The 21,838-nt window shown below is 42.6% G+C and overlaps 1 protein-coding gene across 1 annotated transcript in view; it reads right to left on the bottom strand.

Moving 5' to 3' along the window:
• reln (reelin) overlaps positions 1–21,838 on the bottom strand; it is a 395,099-nt gene that overhangs the window by 170,211 nt on the left and 203,050 nt on the right. The window contains exons 14-15 of the mRNA XM_060877712.1: positions 19,540–19,748; positions 19,060–19,188 (exon numbers count right to left, since the gene is read on the bottom strand). Of these exons, the coding sequence (XP_060733695.1) occupies positions 19,060–19,188; positions 19,540–19,748 (338 nt within the window). The remainder of the gene's footprint in view (positions 1–19,059; positions 19,189–19,539; positions 19,749–21,838) is intronic.

A 21,838-nucleotide genomic window follows, 5' to 3' on the forward strand; every position in this document is an offset into this window, starting at 1 on the left:
TGGTTGATAGTTGGGGTGCGGTCTGCGGTGTTTGTCGGCCTGGAGTTTTTGTCTCCTGACGGCCCTCTGTAGCTGGTGATGCGCTCGGTTCCATGTCACCTCGCTTTTCCGAAACCACTCATCCACTGCTGGCAGGTCAGACGGACCAAGGGAACAAGGGAGGTTGATAGACAAGTATACATTGGAACAGAGTGATGCCGGTAGCTGGCTTGGTGAGTGAATTTTGAGCATACTCCGACCACATGAGGTACCTGCTCCATTCGGTCTGGTTATTCTGACAGTATGCAAGGAGGAAGTGAGTGAGCTCTTGGTTCATGCGCTCTGTCTGCCCGTTGGCTTGTGGGTGATAACCTGAGGTGAGGCTGATGTTAATGTTTAGTTGTCTGAAGAAAGACAACCAGACTCGTGACGTGAACTGGTACCCTCGGTCGGAGACGATGCCCTCGGGCAGACTGAAAAAACGGAATACGAATTTGCAGAGGGTTTCGGCTGTCTCGAATGCGGTGGGGAGTTTAGGCAGTGGAATCAGGCAGCATGCCTTCGAAAAGCGATAGATGATGGTGAGAATCACGGTGCAGTCGTTAGATTTGGGCAGGTCGGTGACGAAATCGATGGCTCTTTGGGACCAGGGTCGTCGTGGGATAGGTAATGGCTGTAACAGTCCGACCAGGAGTTGATGAGAGGCCTTGGAAGTATTACACACGATGCAGTTCTTTATGAAGTTCCTAGTGTCCTCGGACAGAGAGGGCCACCAGAATTTATTCTGCACGATGTGAATAGTCCCAGAGATGCCTGGGTGACCAGAGCTAGGTGACACGTGTAGTAGTTCGAGGACGGCTGCGCGGAAATCTCAGGCACGTAGGTCTTGGTAGGAGGACAAACTTCTTGGATCCCGTTCTGTAGGTGACCGCAAAGTTGAAGCGCGTGAAGAACATGGCCCATCGTTCATGGTGGGTGTTCATCCGCTTGGCAGAGCATAGATATTCAAGGTTTCTGTGGTCTGTGAGGACAGTGAAAGGGTGCTGCGTGCCCTCCAGCCAGTGCCGCCATTCCTCGAAAGCCGCCTTCATGGCTAGTAATTCACGATCCCCCACGTTGTAGTTGCGTTCGGCGGGTGACAGTTTTCGGGAGAAATATGCACATGGAAACATCTTATTAGCCGGTCCCTGATGCTGCGACAGAACAGCTCCGATTCCCGTATTGGAGGCATCCACTTCTACGGTAAATGGTCGGGCAGGATCAGGGTGGTGAAGGATGGGAGCCGTGGTGAAGCTCTCCTTCAAATGTTTAAAAGCTTCAGGTGACCACGAGAGATGGGGTGGCGCTTTCTTGGTCATAGAGGTGAGAGGTGCCGCAATGGTGCTGAATCCTCGGATGAAACGGCGATAAAAGTTAGCGAACCCCAGGAAGTGCTGCAGCTCCTTAACAGTTTGAGATCGCGGCCAGCTTAACACTGCTTGCACCTTTGAGACATCCATAGCGACCCCCTTGGCAGAGATAACGTAACCCAAGAAGGATGTTGAGGTTTTGTGGAACCCACACTTCTCCGCCTTGGCCTAAAGTCGGTGTTGTATTAGACGTTTCAGTACTGCCCTCATGTGTTGGATGTGTTCTTCTAATGTTCAAGTTCAAGTTCAACTTTATTTGTATAGCACATTTACAAACAGCCACATGGCTGACCAAAGTGCTTCACAGTGCGTTTGACATTGCACATACACTTAAGAATAAACACATGCACAAAGTAGTTCAAGAAACTAAAATAAGAATTATATATATATATATATATATATATATATATATATATATATATATATATATATACGTATATATATATATATATATATATATATATATATATATATATGTATACGTATATATATATATATATATATATATATATATATATATATATATATAATAAAATAACCAGTTTAAAAGAGGGTGAAATAAATATAAACCATAAACCGGATATAAACAGACATAAACCCCTGGGCAATGATGAAAAGGCTAGAGAAAGTGGGTCTTTAGCATGGACTTAAAATGGTGGGTGCCATCCTAATCTCTAGTGGCAGGGAGTTCCATAGTCTAGGACCGGCCACAGAAAAAGCACGCTCTCCTCTACGCTTGAGCTGTACACGAGGGACCACCAACATGGCCTGGTCAGATGAGCAAAGACTTCTAATAGGAGAGTAGGGATGAAGAAGTTCAGATAAGTAAAGAGGAGAGGTATTATGGAGAGACATATAGACAAAGAGTAGAATCTTAAAATCTATTCTCTGAGAAATCGGCAGCCAGTGTAGAGATTTAAGAATGGGAGTGATGTGTTCATGTTTGCGACAGCTAGAGAGAAATCTGGCAGCAGCATTTTGAACGAGCTGGAGACACGTAATCTGAGTTTTAGATATACCGCAATATGAAGAGTTACAGTGATCTAAGCGAGAGGTTATAAACACATGAACAGCCATTTCTAAAGTCTTAGGGGTAAGAAAATGTTTAATTTTGGAGAGAATCCGCAGTTGGTAAAAGCTAGACCCAATAACAGACGAGATGTGTTTGTCAAATTTTAAGTGCTGATCAATAAAGATGCCAAGATTCTGCACCCGTGAAGATCTAAAAACAGATAAACTCTCTAGGTTTATGCTAGAGGACTGAGAGTTCTCATTTGGGCTAAACATTATTACCTTAGTCTTTTCTTCATTTAAAAACAGAAAATTTTGTGCCAGCCATAATTTAACCTCTTCTAAACATTTTAGAAGAGATGAGATTGCTGAGGGATTATTTTTCCTAATTGGTAAGTAGATTTGAGTGTCATCAGCATAGAAATGAAAGGATACATCATGTTTCCGGAAAATAGAGCCCAGGGGTAGCATATATAATGAGAATAGAGAAGGAGCTAAAATAGAGCCTTGTGGAAGGCCACAGGACAGCGCGGCGCGGGAGGAGGAAAAGTTACCCAGTTTCACTATGAACTTTCTGTCAGTTAGGTATGACTGAAACCAGCTCAAAACATTTGCTTTTAGACCTACCCAGGTCTCGAGGCTTGATAATAAAAGGGAGTGGTCTATGGTATCAAAAGCAGCTGATAAATCTAAGAGAATAAGAACCACAGAGTCTCCGGAGTCAGTAGAAAGATAAATGTCATTTAAAACTCTCAAAAGTGCAGACTCAGTACTGTGAGCAGACTTAAAACTCGATTGAAAGACCACAATTGTTATTCAGAAAACTTTGGAGTTGATTTAGCACAATTTTCTCCAGAATTTTTGACATGAAATGTCTCTGAATGAATCAAGATGTCATCAATATACACAATCTCCCAGCGGTCCAGCATATTCCGGAACACGTAGTTTATGAAAGATTGGAACATTGCTGGGCTGTTAGCAAGGCCGAGCGGCATGACCAAATATTCGTAGTGACCAGACTGGGTAGAAAAGGTGGTTTTCCATTCATTCCCCTCTCTGATGTGGATGAGATTGTAGGCGTTGCGCAGATCCAGCTTGGTGAAATATTTGGCCTTGCAAAGTTGCTCTAGGGCCGATGGCACCAGGGGAAGAGGATAACGAAATTTCACCGTGATATCGTTCAGTGCGCAATAATCGATGCAGGGTCGGAGACCTCCGTCCTTATTTTTTAGGAAGAAGAGCCCTGATGAAGCTGGCGACACGGAATGTCGGATAAACCCTTTCTTTAACTCCTCCTCTATATACTTGTTCATGGCTTCCGATTCTGGCTGTGACAGGGCGTGGCGTTTCTTTGGGCAGGAGCTCGATGCAGCAATTGTTGGGCCGATGAGGAGGTAGTCCAGTGGCTTTGACCTTGCTGAAAGCTTCAACAAGATCACGATATTCCATCGGGAGGCCGGGGACGCTTGTGGTGGTAGGTGCGGTAATTGTGGAGTTAAGTTCGAGTGGCACCTCAGCGGGCTGTAAGTGCTGAGCGCATGTTCTGTCCCAGTGAATGATCTGTGGTTCTCTCCATGAAATAACAGGATGTTGAAGCTTAAGCCAGGGCAGTCCCAGGATAAGCTAGTGGTGAGTAGTGTTAATTTCGTCTCCGATTTTTAATTTAGTCTTAGTCTTGTGCCAAATGTCCTTGTTAGTTTTAGTCATATTTAGTCATTCACATATCTTTTTTGTTAGTCTTAGTTTTAGTCGACTAAAAGTCTCGTCATTTTAGTCTAGTTTTAGTCAAAAGAAAACTCAAGGTATCTTAGTCTAGTTTTAGTCGACTAAAAGTCTTTTAATTTTAGTCTAGTTTTAGTCAAAAAATTGTAACTTGACCACATCTGGAATCTATTGTAAGAATAAATACAACGAGGCCTCATTAAATGCAATAATATCAGGAACACAAGTGTTATAGTGGAAATAAATAACTTAATGAAAAGCCTAAGATAAAAACTGTAGGTGTGTATATATATAAATTACCGACTTAATGCAAGTTATACATGGTATTGCACACACCATTATTGATGATATTTGGAGCAATAGTACATGTAATTGTTAAACTTGATTCCCTTACATATACATTTGTTTTTAAGCCTAATTATTAATTTTGATTATGATGTGATTGTGACAGGGGCGTGGGAAGAGGTTTCAGGTTGGGGGTGCTGAGTTTTTTCTGTCACCACTTTTGCATAAGAAACAATATCATGGCTATAAAACTGGTCAAAACTCCGCAAATCACAAAAGTATCAGTGAGAAGTTGAGAACACGTTTAAACAGTGAATACACTCGAACTTGACCGCACATCACATTTTTTACTTTATTGATACTGCTTTATTAAGCCTGACTAAATTCCTTTTTAAATCATCATTTTGTGTCAAATTATCGATTTATTTGGTAGGTAACAATATAATATGCGGGATCTGCTTCACGGACCTGTAACTTGAGCAACAGCGAAGCCGCGAACTCGTGCTGAATATTTTAAAGGCGTAACAGCTGATGAAAAAGCAGAGACAATTGTAGACGAAAATGAAGAGAGATTTTATCTTAGTTTTTATTTTATACAAAACATTTTCATCTCGTCTTTTTTCGTCAACAATAATGCATGTTAATTTAGTCTTAGTCAGCGTTTTTGGACAGTGGTGCAGTCTCGTCATCGTCTCGTCTTAGTCATGAAAAAAAGGTTGTTGACGAACATATTTCGTCTCGTCTCGTCTCGTCTGACGAAATTAACACTAGTGGTGAGGAAACAGATTCTCTCGCGGTGCCGGGGCCCCACTTTGTAACTTGACATCCTGGGTAATGAATTTTATTCATCCCTTTCTGAGAGGTTGACCATCTATTGCCTCCACTGCCAGGGGAGAATGCCATTTTGTTAGCGGAATGTCATTTTGTCTCGCGAGCTCTTCCGACATGAAATTTCCTGCAGCGCCGGAGTCAATGAGAGCCGTAAGATCAATACTTCTTCCTGGTACTTTTAACTGTACGTCAACCTGGGCACAGTTCTGGGGTTGGGAGGTGAAAAGGTTCATGCTCACAAGAGTTTTTCGCTTATTAGATGGTCTGGTCAGGCAGTTAGGCAGCATGTGACCGGGTTTCCCACAGTACAGACACAGATGATGATGGATGCGTCGCGTTCTCTCCTCGGGTGTGAGGTGAGTGTAGCCGAACTGCATGGGGTCGGTGCTCTTGGATAGGGAACTGCATGCGGCTGTACGACGGGTTCTCAGTAAATTATCAATTTGGATGGATAGTTCCATGAATTCAGACAGACCTCTTCCCTCGTCCCGACAGACGAGTTCAGCTTGCAGCTCTCGGTTCAATCCCTTGCGGTACAGGAGCTTGGGGGTCTCTCCTCCCAGCCTGCCTGGCAGCGAGGGTGCGAAAAGCCAGATGTAGTCCGCTGCAGTGCAATCTCCCTGGGAGATAGTTAGTAAACGCTCCTCTGGGATCTCTCCTCCCGCGGAGTGTTCAAACACGTGGCGAAACTGGGTGAGGAAGTGATCAAAGGAGGGAAACGCAGTTCTGTCCTCCCTCCATACCACGGTGGCCCATTCTAGCGCCTTGCCGGTGAGACGCGTGCACGAAGGCGTTCCGGCTGGAATCAGTAGGGTAGAGAGCAGGTTGTTGCATTACGAAGAGCGAGCACTGCATCAGAAAGCCTTTCCCGGGGTCCCCGTTGAACTTGTCCAGGAAGGCGAGCCATGGATTACATTTACATTTACATTTACAGCATTTGGCAGACGCCCTTATCCAGAGCGACGTACATAAGTGCTTAAATCTCACTTATGTACGTCGCTCTGGATAAGGGCTGGATTAGCGACTGTGGTGGCTGTATATGAGGCAGCCAGTACTGGCGGTGCCGAGCTAGGTGCGGCGGAGATGCCTTGCACACTGTGCAGCGTGGCGAGGAGTTCTCCCGAGGTGAGCCAAGTTAATTGCTGGTGGTTTTCAGCGAGGTGCTGGGCTTGGGTGGAAAGCTCCGTCGCGAGTTGAGACATAGCTGCTGGATCGCTTTGTGGTGAAGTCTTCTGTAATGAAGAGTCATGGGGCGGAGGATCCATTTGCATCCTTTTATTAGATTCTCACGTCAACAACAGGCAGGGTCAATGACAGCAGACACAACAGCATAGAAGAGGCAGAAATCGTGGTCAAGATAACAGGCAGTAGGTCAGGGCAGGCAGCAGATGATCGTGAGACAAAAGGACAGAAACTAAGTAACTAACCGGGAGTAATAACAGAACAGGAAATGCTCAGACTGACAGCCGTGGCAAATCGAGACTTCGCACTGGAGTCAAGTGCAAGCTTTATAGGTAGTGGGTGATTGGAAGCAGGTGGCGGTGTAATTAGTCCCAGTGCGGGGATTATGGGAACTGCAGTCCGGAAACAACTAGTACTCCAGAGACGCTTCTCTGTGTTGCTGCTCGGGAGGCGAGGCAGGTGCTTCAACCGTGACAATATTATACAAACCACACAAACCACATGCATTTATATCATATCTATATCAAAACTGCCTCCACAAATCATAATCTTTTGAGCTATCAGTCAGGATGGAGTCAGTGCCTATTAGATTTGATTAACTGGCTCTAGACACAAGACCTTAATGTGAGAAAAACTAAAATGCATTTAAATGGATAGAATATGTATATTTATACATTTAGGTTGGTGTCTGGTATGTGGTGGAAATTTCTAATCTTAAGATGTTCATAAGGCTTTGTCCTTCTATGCTTGTACCCTGTGTGTGTCATGACCAGAAACTGACATTGTCATCAGTAGGTTTTCTTAAGATTATGACAAGGGCAGTAGGGACTGGGGACGAGTTGTCCATAAACAATGTCCAATAAGTCCTCTAGAAGACCTTGGCCTGATCAGATTAGCTTGGTCAATGATTGATGATGTTTTGCTTTTACATATTTTCGGTTTTCTTGAGTTCTGTCTATAAAACCTTGATGTGATCAATGATCTTGGCCCTTCTTTCCCTCATGCTACATGTGGTGTGTTGGGTCCTGCTGCACAGCTGAGCACAATAAATTGTGTAACCTTTTTACTCTTGCTCGTGTCTACCAGTGTTATACTTTATTCTTTAAATCTCTCTAACCTTGGAACTTCCACATCAATTTGCCATTGTCGAGCAGGATTCCGCGCTTGAGGATCGACTTCGGGGATTCCCGCGGAGGCTTGTAGCTCTCGAGCCTTGAAGGCTGTTAACTTCACCTCGATTCGCAAAATTGGCCATGAGCGTGAGAGGACTCGCGAGTTCAATGTGAGCCGCCTCAACGCCGGAATCAAAAGTAATTGGACACGTGGGAGGTGAGAGGATTTATTTTATTTTAATTGTAGGGTTGTAAGGGTTTTTTTTCCCCAGAGAACCCTAGTTAAATTCATTAGTGTTGAATCATAAAATTATATTGTTGGTTGTCTCTGTGTGGAAAGGGCTGAAAAGACAGGATCTAGACCTGGATCTGTTGATAGGTCAGGGACCTGAATAGGCACCTGATGCATGGCCTAGAAATAAAAAGTAAAGCACGGCACTAATCTGGGCTTAGGTGCTAAAGGTGTCTTGTTTGCGAGGTTTTCAGAAAACCCGCCGCTAAGAGCTGACGAAAGACTTAAATGTGTGATAAACTAAAGTAGGTTGATGCCCATGCTGTGGACAAACACACATGTAGGACACACATTAGGGCGATGGACATCATGTTTTTTTGTGGAAAGTTTCCATGCCCAGGTGATAGTAAGTCAACCTTTGTTGGACTAGAAAAGGGTGTATACTGTGCAGAAGTTATTGTTTATTGTTTTACTGGTATATTTTTGTTTGTTTTTTAGGTTTTAAATTCTGTGGCACTCCAAAAAAAAAAAAAAGGAAGGGAATACCGAGTATTGCAGTACCTTGACCTGATAAAGGTATGAGCAAAAAGTAGTAATTGTTTCCAGTTGTAATTTGGTTTGTCTACTAGTTATAAGCAAATAGAGTCTTTGATTTAATATTTTAAAATGAAATTATGGAATTTTAGACTTTTAGACAAAGTATATTATTAATTATTATTTATTATTATCCAATAAATGTACTATAAAATATGAATCTTTTAAATGTATGTTATTAAGAATATTTGAATTAATTTTCCAAAATTTAGCCAGATTACTAGATTATATGCCTAGTTATCAAATGCTGTTTTAAAGAGTATGAATAAAATGTAAGCAAATGAACTGGTGTCTACAATTTATTACTGTGTTTTTTATTACTGTAAATTACTGTGCTTTTACCTTGGTCTTCCTTTGTATTTATGTAAGTTGACCTAATGCACATTTTGTGTTACACTCATCAGACTTTATATAAGAAATAATATTAAAATATACTTTATACAATATTAAGTACCATGGAGACAAGGTTTCAAAGAGTCACAGTCATCCAGGAAACAGTAAATCTACCCTATCTGTGGGCTATATCTATAGCCAATTTAATATGTCAAATATAATTGACATTTTATATCCTAAATATATTTTTTTCATTTCTGTTCTCACTGACTTATAGTTTTTTTAAGTAAATAAAAATAATTATAATAATAATAACACTTCCAGTAACTGATATATGCCAATGCAATTACATATGACAAATGGTGGGGTTCATACAGATAAAAATGAGTGTTCTGTTTTGAGTCAAGAAGATCATCCCGGCACTCAGATCTGCCTCAGCACCATGATGGACTAATATCTAAATACATGTTTTCATGGCTTCAAGCTTGGATGCTGATTTACGCACATGTTTCCGTGAGTTTTACGCTGAACAAGATTTTAAAACAAGTGAGCCTGTTGACAGCATTTATGACAGCACATCTTTTAGTAATACTGTAAACATCCTGACTTTTCTGCGTGATGACTACATATATAACAGTCTCTCTAAGCAAAATGACCCATTGGCTCCAGTGAACAAAATCATTCATTCATTCATTCATTCATTCATTCATTCATCTTCTACCGCTTATCCGAACTACCTCGGGTCACCGGGAGCCTGTGCCTATCTCAGGTGTCATTGGGCATCAAGGCAGGATACACCCTGGATGGAGTGCCAACCCATCGCAGGGCACACACACACTCATTCACGCACGCAATCACACACTAGGGACAATTTTCCAGAGATGCCAATCAACCTACCATGCATGTCTTTGGACCGGGGGAGGAAACCGGAGTACCCGGAGGAAACCCCCGAGGCATGGGGAGAACATGCAAACTCCCAAAATCATTCATGCTTCACTAAATGTTTTTGTAAATTTGAAGATTTAATTAGAAGTTAATTAAGTAAAAAATATTTCTTTATAAAATGTCAAAAACAGACTCTCCTTAATAATAATAATAATAATAATAATAATAATAATAACTAGAATGTACATTTCCTGAAGAAAATGTGAATGGTGCTTGCATGTGGCAAGTTCCCCTCATTGTGCTGAGTGTTTTGATATGTCACATGTCCATGTGGTGCAATTTTTTTATTTTCACGTGACATCACATGACGTGACCAGAATGCACGTGATGCAGTTCCCCTCATCGGGCTGAGTGTTTTGATATATGACATGTCCATGTTGTGCTAACTTTTTGATTTCGCTTACTTTGGGGGCGGGGCTACACGTGACATCAGTTCCCCTCATCGGGCTGACTGTTTTGATATATGACATGTCCATGTTGTGCTAACTTTTTGATTTCGCTTATTTTGGGGGCGTGGCTACACGTGACGTTACGGGATGTCACGTGACATGACCAAAACACACGTGAGGCACTTTCCCTTATTGTGCTGAGTGTTTTGATATGTCACACGTCCATGTTGTGCAAAATTTATGATTTCTCTTATTTTGGGGGCGGGGCTACATGTGACGTCACGTGCTGTAGATAGATAGATAGATAGATAGATAGATAGATAGATAGATAGATAGATAGATAGATAGATGTGTGGTAAATGTATTGACTCTGGGCCAATACTGTCGGAATCATTGGATTGATAGTGTGGAGATGATAGTTACATGTGTTGAGAGTCTCCCTTATATCTACAGAGAGAACAGAAGAATTTTAAGAATTCCCCATTCAAGTCTGTGGGAAAAAAATGGGCGAGTGGACATAAGGGTCAGTGTTACTTTTGGAGGCAAGTGGACAGAAAACATTTGGAGGCAAGTGGAGACAAGCAAGTGATCTGAACACTTTTGAAGAAGTTCCCCTCATTGTGCTGAGTGTTTTGATATGTCACATGTCCATGTTGTGCAATTTTTTTGATTTTTATGTGCCATCACGTGACGTCACGTGACGTGACCAGAATACACGTGAGGCAGTTCCCCTCATCGGGCTGAATGTTTTGATATATGACATCTCCATGTTGTAGTAACTTTTTGATTTCGCTTATTTTGGGGCGGGGCTACACGTGACGTCACATGAATACCCGGTGTTGTGCCAATACTTTTGGAGAAAAGTGGCTACTGAGGTTTTGGACATTTCATGTCAATACTGCAGTCATTATGGGATTCTAATACTTATTATTATACTGCATAGAACAGTACATGCAATTCTTAATGTTGAATGAACAATAGATAGATAGATAGATAGATAGATAGATAGATAGATAGATAGATAGATAGATATCATTGGATTGATAGTGTGGATTTGATAGTTACATGTATTGAGAGTCTCCTTTACATCTACAGTCACTAGGAGAACATAGAAGAGAAGCCGTGCCTGAGCTCTGCGCACGCTGCATGTGTGAGAGCTTAAAGGAATTTTATGAATTTCCCATTCAAGTCTATGGGATTTTTTTGGCCACTTTTTTGTCCGCTGTGCAAACGTTAGTTGGATCACTTATAAAAGTAATAGCACACCTCTCCTCAATGAGCCGGTTGATTTGCCACCTCATTCATGGGTCTAGGACAAAAGCTGCGGGACAAGTTACGCGCAGAAGTTTTGTCCGGCACAATAACAAGAATGTTGCTTTGCAAGCACCATTAATAAGTATGCAGAATAACAAGAATGCTGCTTTGCAAGCACCATTAATAATAATAACCTCCATACATTTAAATGGGACCATGCTCTTTTATTATTGTCTAAAGTAGTTAGTGGAACAATAGTTTCCTGTTCTGTTGTTTTCCTAAATCATATTTTAATTTCTTGCAGACTGGAACTGACATTCTGCCATAAGGAAAGCTGATTTTATGCTGGTTTTAACCTCCCACTACTCCGATTTTCTGGCTCTAACTGAGACTGAATATCCACACAGAACACTGCTATACTGGCTGCTCTATACAACATCACGGATGCCTTTCAGTAAAATCTGTGGATTTATAGGCTTTTAGTCACGTAACAATAATTAGCACAACTCACGACAGACTACATCAGTAGGATTTAGGGAAGGCTTTGATTGACTTTCTGGTGCTAATTTGTAATTTCCCTGAGAGCCAGGAGTAAACTTTTCTCTGCTTTTTCCAGACTGCCTCTTCTGGGCCTGTCTAGTACAATGTTAGAGCTTCGGGCACACAATTTGGGCACAAAGCTTCCTCATCAGCAGGAAAATTTCACCTTTCCCTATTATTTTGTTGGAAATATACATATTTCCATTCACAAGCTTTTGCCTTGCACTAACCCCTTATTTATATACCCCATGCAGTTGGGTTCTGCAGGCCAAACTCAGCACAATGGCCCATCCCATTCAGAGACCCCCAGGTCCTTGACCGGGAGCACCTACTCTAGTGCCAGGTAGGGTGGCCTGGGTTAATCCAAAATGTGACCCTTCCCAGTTCTGGCCTTTTATTATCTGCCACCCTCCTTCTATGGGGAGATAAACAGGTAAACTTCCAGGCCTTCATCGACTCGGGGGAGTCAGGAAATTTTATTGACAAGGGCTTGGCCCACAGCTTGAAGCTCTGTTTGGAAACACTTCCTCTGCCCCTACTGGGTCATGCCCTGGATGTGCCCCGCTTGCACCTTACGCATCGGCCATCATACAGAGTGTCTGATGCTATATGTCACTCGGGCTTCCGAGCTACACCTTATCTTGGGCTTCCCCTGGTTGCAGCAGCATAACCAGTGAATAGGCTGGGCCATCAGTCAATCATGGTCTGGGGCTCTCAGTGCACCCAGAACTGCCTCAGGGGGCATGGCCTCATGGCCTTCGGGTGCCTTATCCAGAGGCCCAGTTTATAGTGGGGGTTGATACAATCAACATAGGAATTGGGGCCGTTCTGTATCAGAGATCATTTACATTTACATTTACAGCATTTAGCGACTTACATTTTATCTCATTTTTAGACAACTGAGCAATTGAGGGATAAGGGCCTTGCTCAGGGGCCCAGCATGAGCTAAGAAATATCTACACCCCTTGCCAGCTGATGGCAACAGAGAGGAATTACAATGTAGGAGTTCACAAGCTCCTGGCTGTTAAATTAGTGCTGGAGGAGTGGAGGCATAGGCTGGAGGGGGGACATGCACCCATTCCTTATCCAAACAGACTACAAGAACCTAGCAAAGAGACTGAACGCAATACAAGCCAGTGGTCCCTGTTCTTCACCTGGATTGATTTTGTTTTATCTTTCAGTACTGGATTGAAGAACGCCAGCAGTGGACCCCAAGCCCCAACCAATAATTACACATTCTAGAATAGTGGCACCTTTAGGTTGGGGCCTGGAGGAAGCAGTAGGCTGACAGGAGCCCAACTCAGGTGGAGTTCCACCCAATGGTCCGATCACACAGGGCACCCAGGAGTCATGAGAACCTTAGAGTTCCTGCGGTTCCGATTCTGGTGGCTCCCAATGAATGGAGACATCTGGGATTTGTGGCTGCCTGCCAGATGTGCACCTGAAACAAAGAGCCCTGGATGCACCCACAGGGCTTGCTCCGGTCCTTGCCTATACCGTCCTGCCCGTGGTGTGCTTTAACTCTCTTCATTTGAATATATTGTCTTCTGGTAAAGTAGGTTCCTGACTTTTGTATACTATCTGCTTAACTCTTCTATACCATTGTTGATTTTATAGTGTTGGTCTTTGTTGTTCTCTCAGCTGATTAATCAGGAGTAGTTTCAGTCTACCTTAAGGTGTGAATTGTGGGCAGGGCTTACCTATTTGTGAATTGTGGACAAGGCTTACCTATTTAAACTGAAGGTTCTACGCTACAGACGCTAGTTTGTAAGTATCTCTCTCTCTCACATTGTAACATTAGTGTCTAGTACTGTTTTGATATATTCTACCATACCTTAACTCTCACTTTGGATGCAAATATGTGCCTTAAACCATCTCTGTACTCAATTCCTACTCTCACAGATGCTCACGTCCACAGAGCAGAGGTCACAATCCCAGTAACCTCATCTACCCTCCTCTGTTGTGTAAGTCTCAAACAGTGGTGGTAGGTGGGCTCTGGAATTGCCAGTCTGCTGTGAAAAAAGCTGATTTGATCTCTGCTTTAACTTCCCATTACTCCTTTGATTTTCTTGCCCTAACAGAGACCTGGACATCCCCACAGAACACTGCTACACCAGCTGCTTTATCCTCTGCCTATGCTTTCTCTCACTCACCACGAGAAACGGGCAGGGGTGGTGGTACAGGTTTATTGCTGTAAAAAAAATGGTGCGTTACACCTCTCCTCTTGTCACACTTAACCATCTCCTCTTTTGAATTCCATGCCATTTCAGTTACCTCTCCAATCAACCTTGTTATCATTGTTGTTTACCGCCCTCCTGGTCCCCTAGGTGACTTCCTGGAAGAAATGGACACACTGCTTAGTGTTTTCCCTTCCGATAGCTCCCCTCTGACGCTGCTTGGTGACTTCAACCTCCCCTCTGACAAGCTACATTCTTCTTCCCTCCTGTCTCTTCTCGACTCATACACCCTCAGACTCAACAGCTACATCCCCACACACAAAGAAGGCAATGTCCTGGACCTGGTTTTCACCCGTCCTTCTCCAGCTACAGATGTGACTGCTACCCCACTACACGTCTCTGACCATCACCTGGTATCCTTCACCATCACTCTCCCTACCCTACCTAAAACTACCTCTCACCCCCTCGCTCTTACCCGCCCCAACCTTTACTCTGTCTCCTCTTCTTCTGTAGCCCCCGGCACTCAGGATCCCTTCCGGATCCTGAGTCTTTTTCCTCACTACCCTTGGACTTGGCCACAGATACTTTCCTCTCGTCTCTTTCCTCAACTATGGACTTCCTCTGCCCTATGTTCACTAAACCCAAGAAATCTTCTTGTTCTGCTCCTTGGCTTTCAGATGTGATGCGCAACAATCGAAGAGAGCTAAGATCATCAGAGAGAAAATGGAAGAAATCACAACTTGATGCAGATCTTGATTCTTACCGAACACTTCTTGCCAAGTTCTCCTCAGATGTTCCTCACATGGGTTCTCTTACCACTGCTATGCTGATGATACACAACTTATCTTCTCTTTCCCACCCTCAGATGCCACAGCTTCTGACTGGATCTCAGCATGTCTGGCAGAAATTTCATCATGGATGACTGCTCATCAGTTAAAGCTCAATCCTAGCAAAACTGAACTGCTGTTCATCCCAGGTGATTCATCCCCAGGTCATGATCTTGCTATATCCTTGCACAATGATCTGATCTCCCCTTCAGCCACAGCTCACAACCTTGGGGTAACCATGGACAATCAATTGTCCTTTTCCTCTCATGTTGCTAATGTGACTCGCTCATGTCGGTTTCATCTCTACAACATTAGAAGGATTCGGCCATTTTTGTCCACACAGGCTGCTCAGGTACTTGTTCAGTCTTGTCATTTCTAGACTGAATTACTGCAATGCACTGCTGGCAGGTCTATCTATGAACGCAATCCGTCCTCTGCAAATGATCCAAAATGCAGCTGCCCGGCTTGTTTTCAACCTGCCAAAGTTCTCGCATACCACCCCACTGCTGCGATCCCTCCACTGGCTTCCGGTAGCTGCACGCATCAGATTGAAAACACTGATGCTGGCCTACAAAGCCAAAAATGGACCAGCTCCCTCTTACCTCAAAGCCCTCATCACTCCGCGCACTGCACCCCGCACCCTCCGATCTACCAGCACTGCTCGACTATTTCCACCATCTCTCAGGGTAAGAGGCAAGTATACTACAAGACTCTTCTCTGTACTTGCACCAAGGTGGTGCAATGAACTTCCCCTAGAGGTCCGGACAGCTGAGTCACTGGCTATTTTCAAGAGGCGGTTGAAGACCTACTTATTCAGGAAACACTTCAACTAGCATTTCTTTCCTTATGTTTTGCATTTAAAAAAAAAAAACAACCTTTGACACTTTTTCATTGTAACTTTGAACAATGTTTTAAACTCATGGTATCTTAAGTATGTAACCTAGTTAGCCAGCATTAATGTATCCAGTGTTAGAGATTTAAGCACTTATGTACGTTGCTCTGGATAAGGGCATCTGCCAAATGCTGTAAATGTAAATGTCAAACCTCTCCCTGGAATTCATCGCTGGCCTGCCTTGCTCACAGGGAATGAGTGTGATCCTGGTGGTAGTGGACCGGTTTTAAAAATTTGTCCTACTACCCTCACCTCAGCCAAGGAGATGGCAGAAATCGTTTTGAAGCCCTCAATTTACTAGCTGGTTTTGGAGGGCCTAATGCCGCGTAATAGGAGCCACCGTCAATCTCTCATCAGACCCTGAGTCAAACGGTCAGACAGAGAGTGTAAACGAGGACCTGGTTCACTCCCTCCACTGTCTGGCCGCCTCCAACCCAGCAACCTAAGTCAGACACCTGATGTGTGCTTAGTATGCCCAGAACACCCTTTGGCACTCCGCCCTGGGCATGGCGCCTTTTGAATGTTTTCCAAGAAGGAGGGGGAGTTTGGGGTCACAGCTAGAGAACAAATGGTGGCCCAGTGACACAGCCCCTGGCACAGGTCAAAGGCGGCCCTCCAGACTTTAGTACTTGGTTGATTGGGAGGGCTATGGTCCGGAGGAATGCTCTTGGTCTGGAGGAAGGCTCTTGGGTCCCTGCATGACACATCCTGGACCCGAAGCTGGTTAGGGTCTTTCGGAGAGACCAAGCAGTGAGCGTGGGAACGTCAGGGGCTGTTCCTGGGGAGGTTACTGTAACATCGCAGGTGCCTTCAGACAAATCTGCTTCCACCAGCACACCTCTGTATAGGCTCTCAGTCACGTACCTAGAATTAGTGCATGCCACTATTTAAGACACTGAGTTTCGGCATTTGTCTGTGCCAGAGTTTCAGCGTGGTAACATGTATCAGAGCGCATAGCTCTCTGAGAGGTAATTTCCCTGAGAGCCAGATGTAAACTCTTCTGTGCTTTTCCCCAACTGCGCATGAATGGGGAGCAAAGCTTCCTTGGTTCAAACCCTGCTTCATGTGTTCCCTGTCAACACAATCATTTCACTTTTCTCTATTATTTTGTTGGAAATTGTTTGGGGGTGGGGGGGGGTAAGTTTTTACCTATACCTGTGTAAACAAATGACATAAGGTAACTTTGTATTACCTTTTAAATGAATGTGTATGTATATGCACATTTGTCACACCTTAATGTTTCAGATCATCAAACAAATTTAAATATTACTCAAAGATAACACAAGTAAACACAAAATGGTGGTGGTAGTGTGATGGTCTGTGGCTGTTTTGCTGCTTCAGGCCCTGGAAGACATGAATTCTGCTGTCTAACAAGAAATCCTGAAGGACAATGTGTGGCCATCTGTTTTTGACCTCAAGCTTAAGCAGATTTGGGTTCTGCAGCAGGACAATGATCCAAAACACCCCAGCAAGTCCACCTCTGAATGGCTGAAGAAAAACAAAATGAAGACTTTGGCGTGGCCTAGTCAAAGTCCTGACCTGAACCCTATTGAGATGCTGTGGCATGACCTTAAGAAGGCGGTTCACGTGGCTGAATTACAACAAAATTATGACTGAATTATGACTCTTTGCAAGTTATCGCAAACGCTTGATTGCAATTCTCGATGGTAAGGGTGGCAAGGACTTTTTCACACAGGGCCTTGTAGATTTGGATTTTGTTGTCCCATAATAATAAAAACTGCATGTTGTGTTCACTTTGACTAATTTGTTTGATGATCTGAAACAAAATGTGACAAGCACTTGCAAAAGATTAAAAATCAGGAATGGGCCAACACTTTCTCACACCAGTGTGTGTGTATATAAATATATATATATCACTGGTGTTAAAGCAATTAATTGGCAAATCCTGACACAAATAACATTCATTTATTCATTCATTTTCTACCACTTATCTGAACTACCTCGGGTCACTATCTCAGGCGTCATTGGGCATCAAGGCAGGATACACCCTGGACGGAGTGCCAACCCATCACAGGGCACACACACTCTCATTCACTCACGCAATCACACACTACGGACAATTTTTCCAGAGATGCCATTCAACCTACCATGCATGTCTTTGGACCGGGGGAGGAAACTGGAGTCCCCTGGGGAAACCCAGAGGCATGGGGAGAACATGCAAACTCCACACACACAAGGCAGATGCGGGAATCGAACCCCCAACCCTGGAGGTGTGAGGCGAACGTGCTAACCACTAAGCCACCGTGCCCCCACAGGTAATATTACTGATAGAAAAAATACAACTATGTACAGATCAACTTATTGCTGTATGACTCAGTTGGTGAATTGTAAAACATTAATTTGTTAGAATTCCCTAGAAATTCACTTCCTATAACCATTTGAGATTACTAGATTACTATAACTACTATGTTTTCCCTTAAGAAAAAAGAGAAACTTCAGGTGTTGAGTAATGCAGTTTGATTTTTTTTATGGCAATTTACTTGGAGCATTATTTGTCCCAGATAGGGTTATAACTAGTTGGGCATGGTTAAATTATTACTGTGAGTCCCCAGGGCAGGTCTTTAGCCATTCCTCCTGTTTTGTGGTGGTGTTTCTGTCACACTGTGCTGTGTGTAAGTGTGCATGATTTCACGGATGTGCTGTGTGAGTGAGCTGGAGTGAGTAATTATGGAATACTAATTTTTTATTGGAAAACTAAAATGAGAGTGTGCAGGGGCAATGTTGGAGTAGGCAGTATTTTTTTAAAGGTTTTATGTGATATCATCCATTTTTAAGTGCTCAATAAGTTATTCAATCTGTCCAAATAAAGAATCAGAATTTTTTGTATATTGGTATTCATACAGTATCTCTTATTTTTTTTCTTCAAACAATAAAACTTTGTGACCCTCTTCAATGATTTGACCAATAACACTGAGCCAGGCTAACAAACTACAGTATTAGTACAGTAAGGGAGTGGGGACTAAAATGGGTTTAGAATGACTTATTTTGTGTCTGCTGATTTGTTCACTATTATTAAACATTTTACTTACTCTTGCACTAAATGGTATAAAGTTGTTCATTGAGTGTAGTATTTGGGTTATTTTCTTAACCCATTATAAATTTTGGTTAACACAGATTTTGAATTATTATGCATTCATATTTTTATAATAAGTTAGATATAGCTACAGTTAATATTAGTTTAAGGAAGCCTTATATTACATGTCACCTCTGTTTCACACAAATTTAAAGTGCTACAATAAATATTCTGACAATATTGGAAGCAGCATAATATTCAGAACACTCATGCAAACAAAATATAGAGATCCTGGGCATGCATGAACACACCCACTGTAGTTCTCAGATGAGTAGACTGTGCTGTGGGGATGATGTGGTCCAGAACATAACTCGGGTAGACACTCCATGTACAAAAGAGACCAGGATCGACCATGATTGGTTGAGAACTCCAAATTGATGCTGTCATTAAAATACATAAGTGTAGCCATATAAATGACAATGAGAAGCTAGAAAAAATTAAGATATTAGCTCAACTATATCCACACCATTTTATCATTTTATCTATTTTCTTTAATTATTGTTATTAAAAAATGTAGGAAATAATAGCAATCTGAACAATACCATACTGTGTGAATAGTGATTTAGATACACAGGACCAAATTAGGTTTCCTGCTTTGATTTTGGTTGATTTTTTCCATGCATCAATTATTAGATTTTCTATTAAAAATATAGAAAATTATATAATAAATAATAATAGTCTCCTTTAGCCACTGATCGGCAACCTCTGTGCATGGTGATATGAGAGAGCACCTGTTAGTAAGCTGATAGGAGCCACATCCAATATTAATAGAAAACTGGGCCATGTGTGTGTAGGCAGCAGGCATCACTGGCAGAAGCTGTAGGCAATCCAGTGCCCAGACATGACGATTTGCTCCTGCATGAAACCTCTGCTCCAGACAGAACTGAGTCACAGGAGTCTGAAGCTCTGTAGGCAAAGCGACTGACACCACACTAGGAGTCTTAGTAAAAAAGAAAAACAGAGTAATAAATACATTTCAGTCAAGGTTATGTCACGTAAAATATTTTAAAAATTGGTAATGTTCCAGCAGGTGGGATGCCAAAAGAAAACTGTGAAATAATGCAAAATGACTAATTCAGAAAAATACAGTCACGACATTGCCTCTGCCTGTTATAATTCAAAAATAATCAACCTATGCATATTTTAGAAATTTTCTGATTTACCTTTTAGAAATGATCCAGACACTGTTATTTAATACCCAATACAATACAATTTAATTACAATAGTGTTAGTATAGGTGGTGGTGTAAATTGATTTATATTGAATGACTGTTGCTTGTCATTGTGCCTTTTACAGAGTTTTCGTGTGTTTTTTTTCTGAAAGACGGACTCCACCACTTACAGACCCAGCAGGATAACACCAAGCTCACCTGACCGGATGGTTTCAGGAGCTTTACAACCTTTATTTCCTCTGCGCTGCGTTTTGGGGTGTGGAGTCCTTGCCTTTTTACGTCTTTTCCCTGTTTGGCTCAGTTTGTTCTTTCTGTATTTGTTTTTATTGTGCCCATTCCCAAGTTTTTGTGATTTATTTTTTCTGTCTGTGTTTCTCACTGTATTTCTCATCATGTTTTTTGTTATCCCTGCATTTATGCCTGGTTTTATCCTTTAAAACACCACTGTTTCTGATAGAGAGTGTGTGTGCATGTGTGCGTGCCAGTCTGGTGTAGGTCTTGTTGTTGAGAAGTCTGATGGCTTGAGGAAAATAATGTGTGTGATGGGTGTGTAAGGTCATCCACAATGCTGTTGTGTAAATGTCCATGATAGAGGGAAGAGATACTCCAATGATCATCTCAGCTGTTCATAATCTCTGATGCAGGGACTTTTGATTTCCAAGCCAGACAGTGATGCAGCTGCTCAGGATGCTCTAAATGGTTCCTCTTTAGAACAAGTTAAGGATAGTGTAGGGAGCTGGGCTTTTCTCAGCCTTTATATGAATTGGGAAGCTGCTGTGCTTTCTTACTGATGGAGCTGGAGTTGAGTGTTCCGCCAGATGAACAACCAGGAATTTGATGCTCTTGACAAGCTCAACGAAGGATCCATTATGTTCAGTGGAGCATTGGTCTACTGAAATTCTTCTGAAGTTAACAACATCTCTTTAGTTTTTCAGTGTCATTGGTTCTACACCAGGCAGTTACACCAGGTTAGACAGAGCACCTGGTCCTTGGGAGGAGGGATGGTCTTCATTGATGCTTTTCTGGGGAGAGGCGTCACTGTCACAGGCAGGTATAGTTGTCTTGAAGTTTGTGATCACCTGGATGTGCTGCCATGTGTCCAAATGTGCTGGGTGTCTCCAAATTTCCAGGAAGTGGCTGTGGATTCTCTGCTCATGTGCCTGCTTTGCCTCTCGATGACTTGAGATAGTCTGGCCCATGCTATTCCTAAAGCCATCTTGTCTCCTGCTCTTAAGTCTCTAGATTTCAGGAACTCACGCACCTTTGTCATCCAAAGATTCTGGATGAAGCAGGTGGTGATGGTCTTGGAGATGGTCACATCATCAATGTACTTGCTAATGTAGCTGATCACTTAGCTCCTAGAGATAACTCACTCCTTTAAGTTGATGAAAACTCGTTTGGTTGCAGCCTAATTGTGCTAGTCAGTGCACTCAAAACAGTCCTAAAGAGCAGAGATGGCTCCTGTAGGTTTTCACCTAGTTTAGATTGTCTGACAAGCGCGATGTATGTTGGAAATAGCATAAAAGAAGTGTCTTCTGAGTTGCCAATGTAAGGGCATGGCACCACATGGTAAATGCCAGGGATGTTTGAGTAAACCCTTCTTGCTGCAAGGTCCATATACTGATGGAAATTAGGGAGCACTGATTTGAGATTTGCATGGTTGAAATCTCTGCTGATAATAAACAGTCCATCAGGGTGATCTATCTGCAAATCGCTAATAGAGTTCACATGCCTCCTTAGTAAATTCCCATGGTAAATAAAATGTCATGCATCTAAAGATGAAAGAAACTCCACTACCGAACAGCAGTAATTAAAAACAAGGACAGATCCTGCATGATTCTTTGTTGATGTAAACACAC

The sequence above is a fragment of the Tachysurus vachellii genome, chromosome 9 (assembly GCF_030014155.1).
Source record: "Tachysurus vachellii isolate PV-2020 chromosome 9, HZAU_Pvac_v1, whole genome shotgun sequence".
Lineage (NCBI taxonomy): Eukaryota > Metazoa > Chordata > Actinopteri > Siluriformes > Bagridae > Tachysurus > Tachysurus vachellii.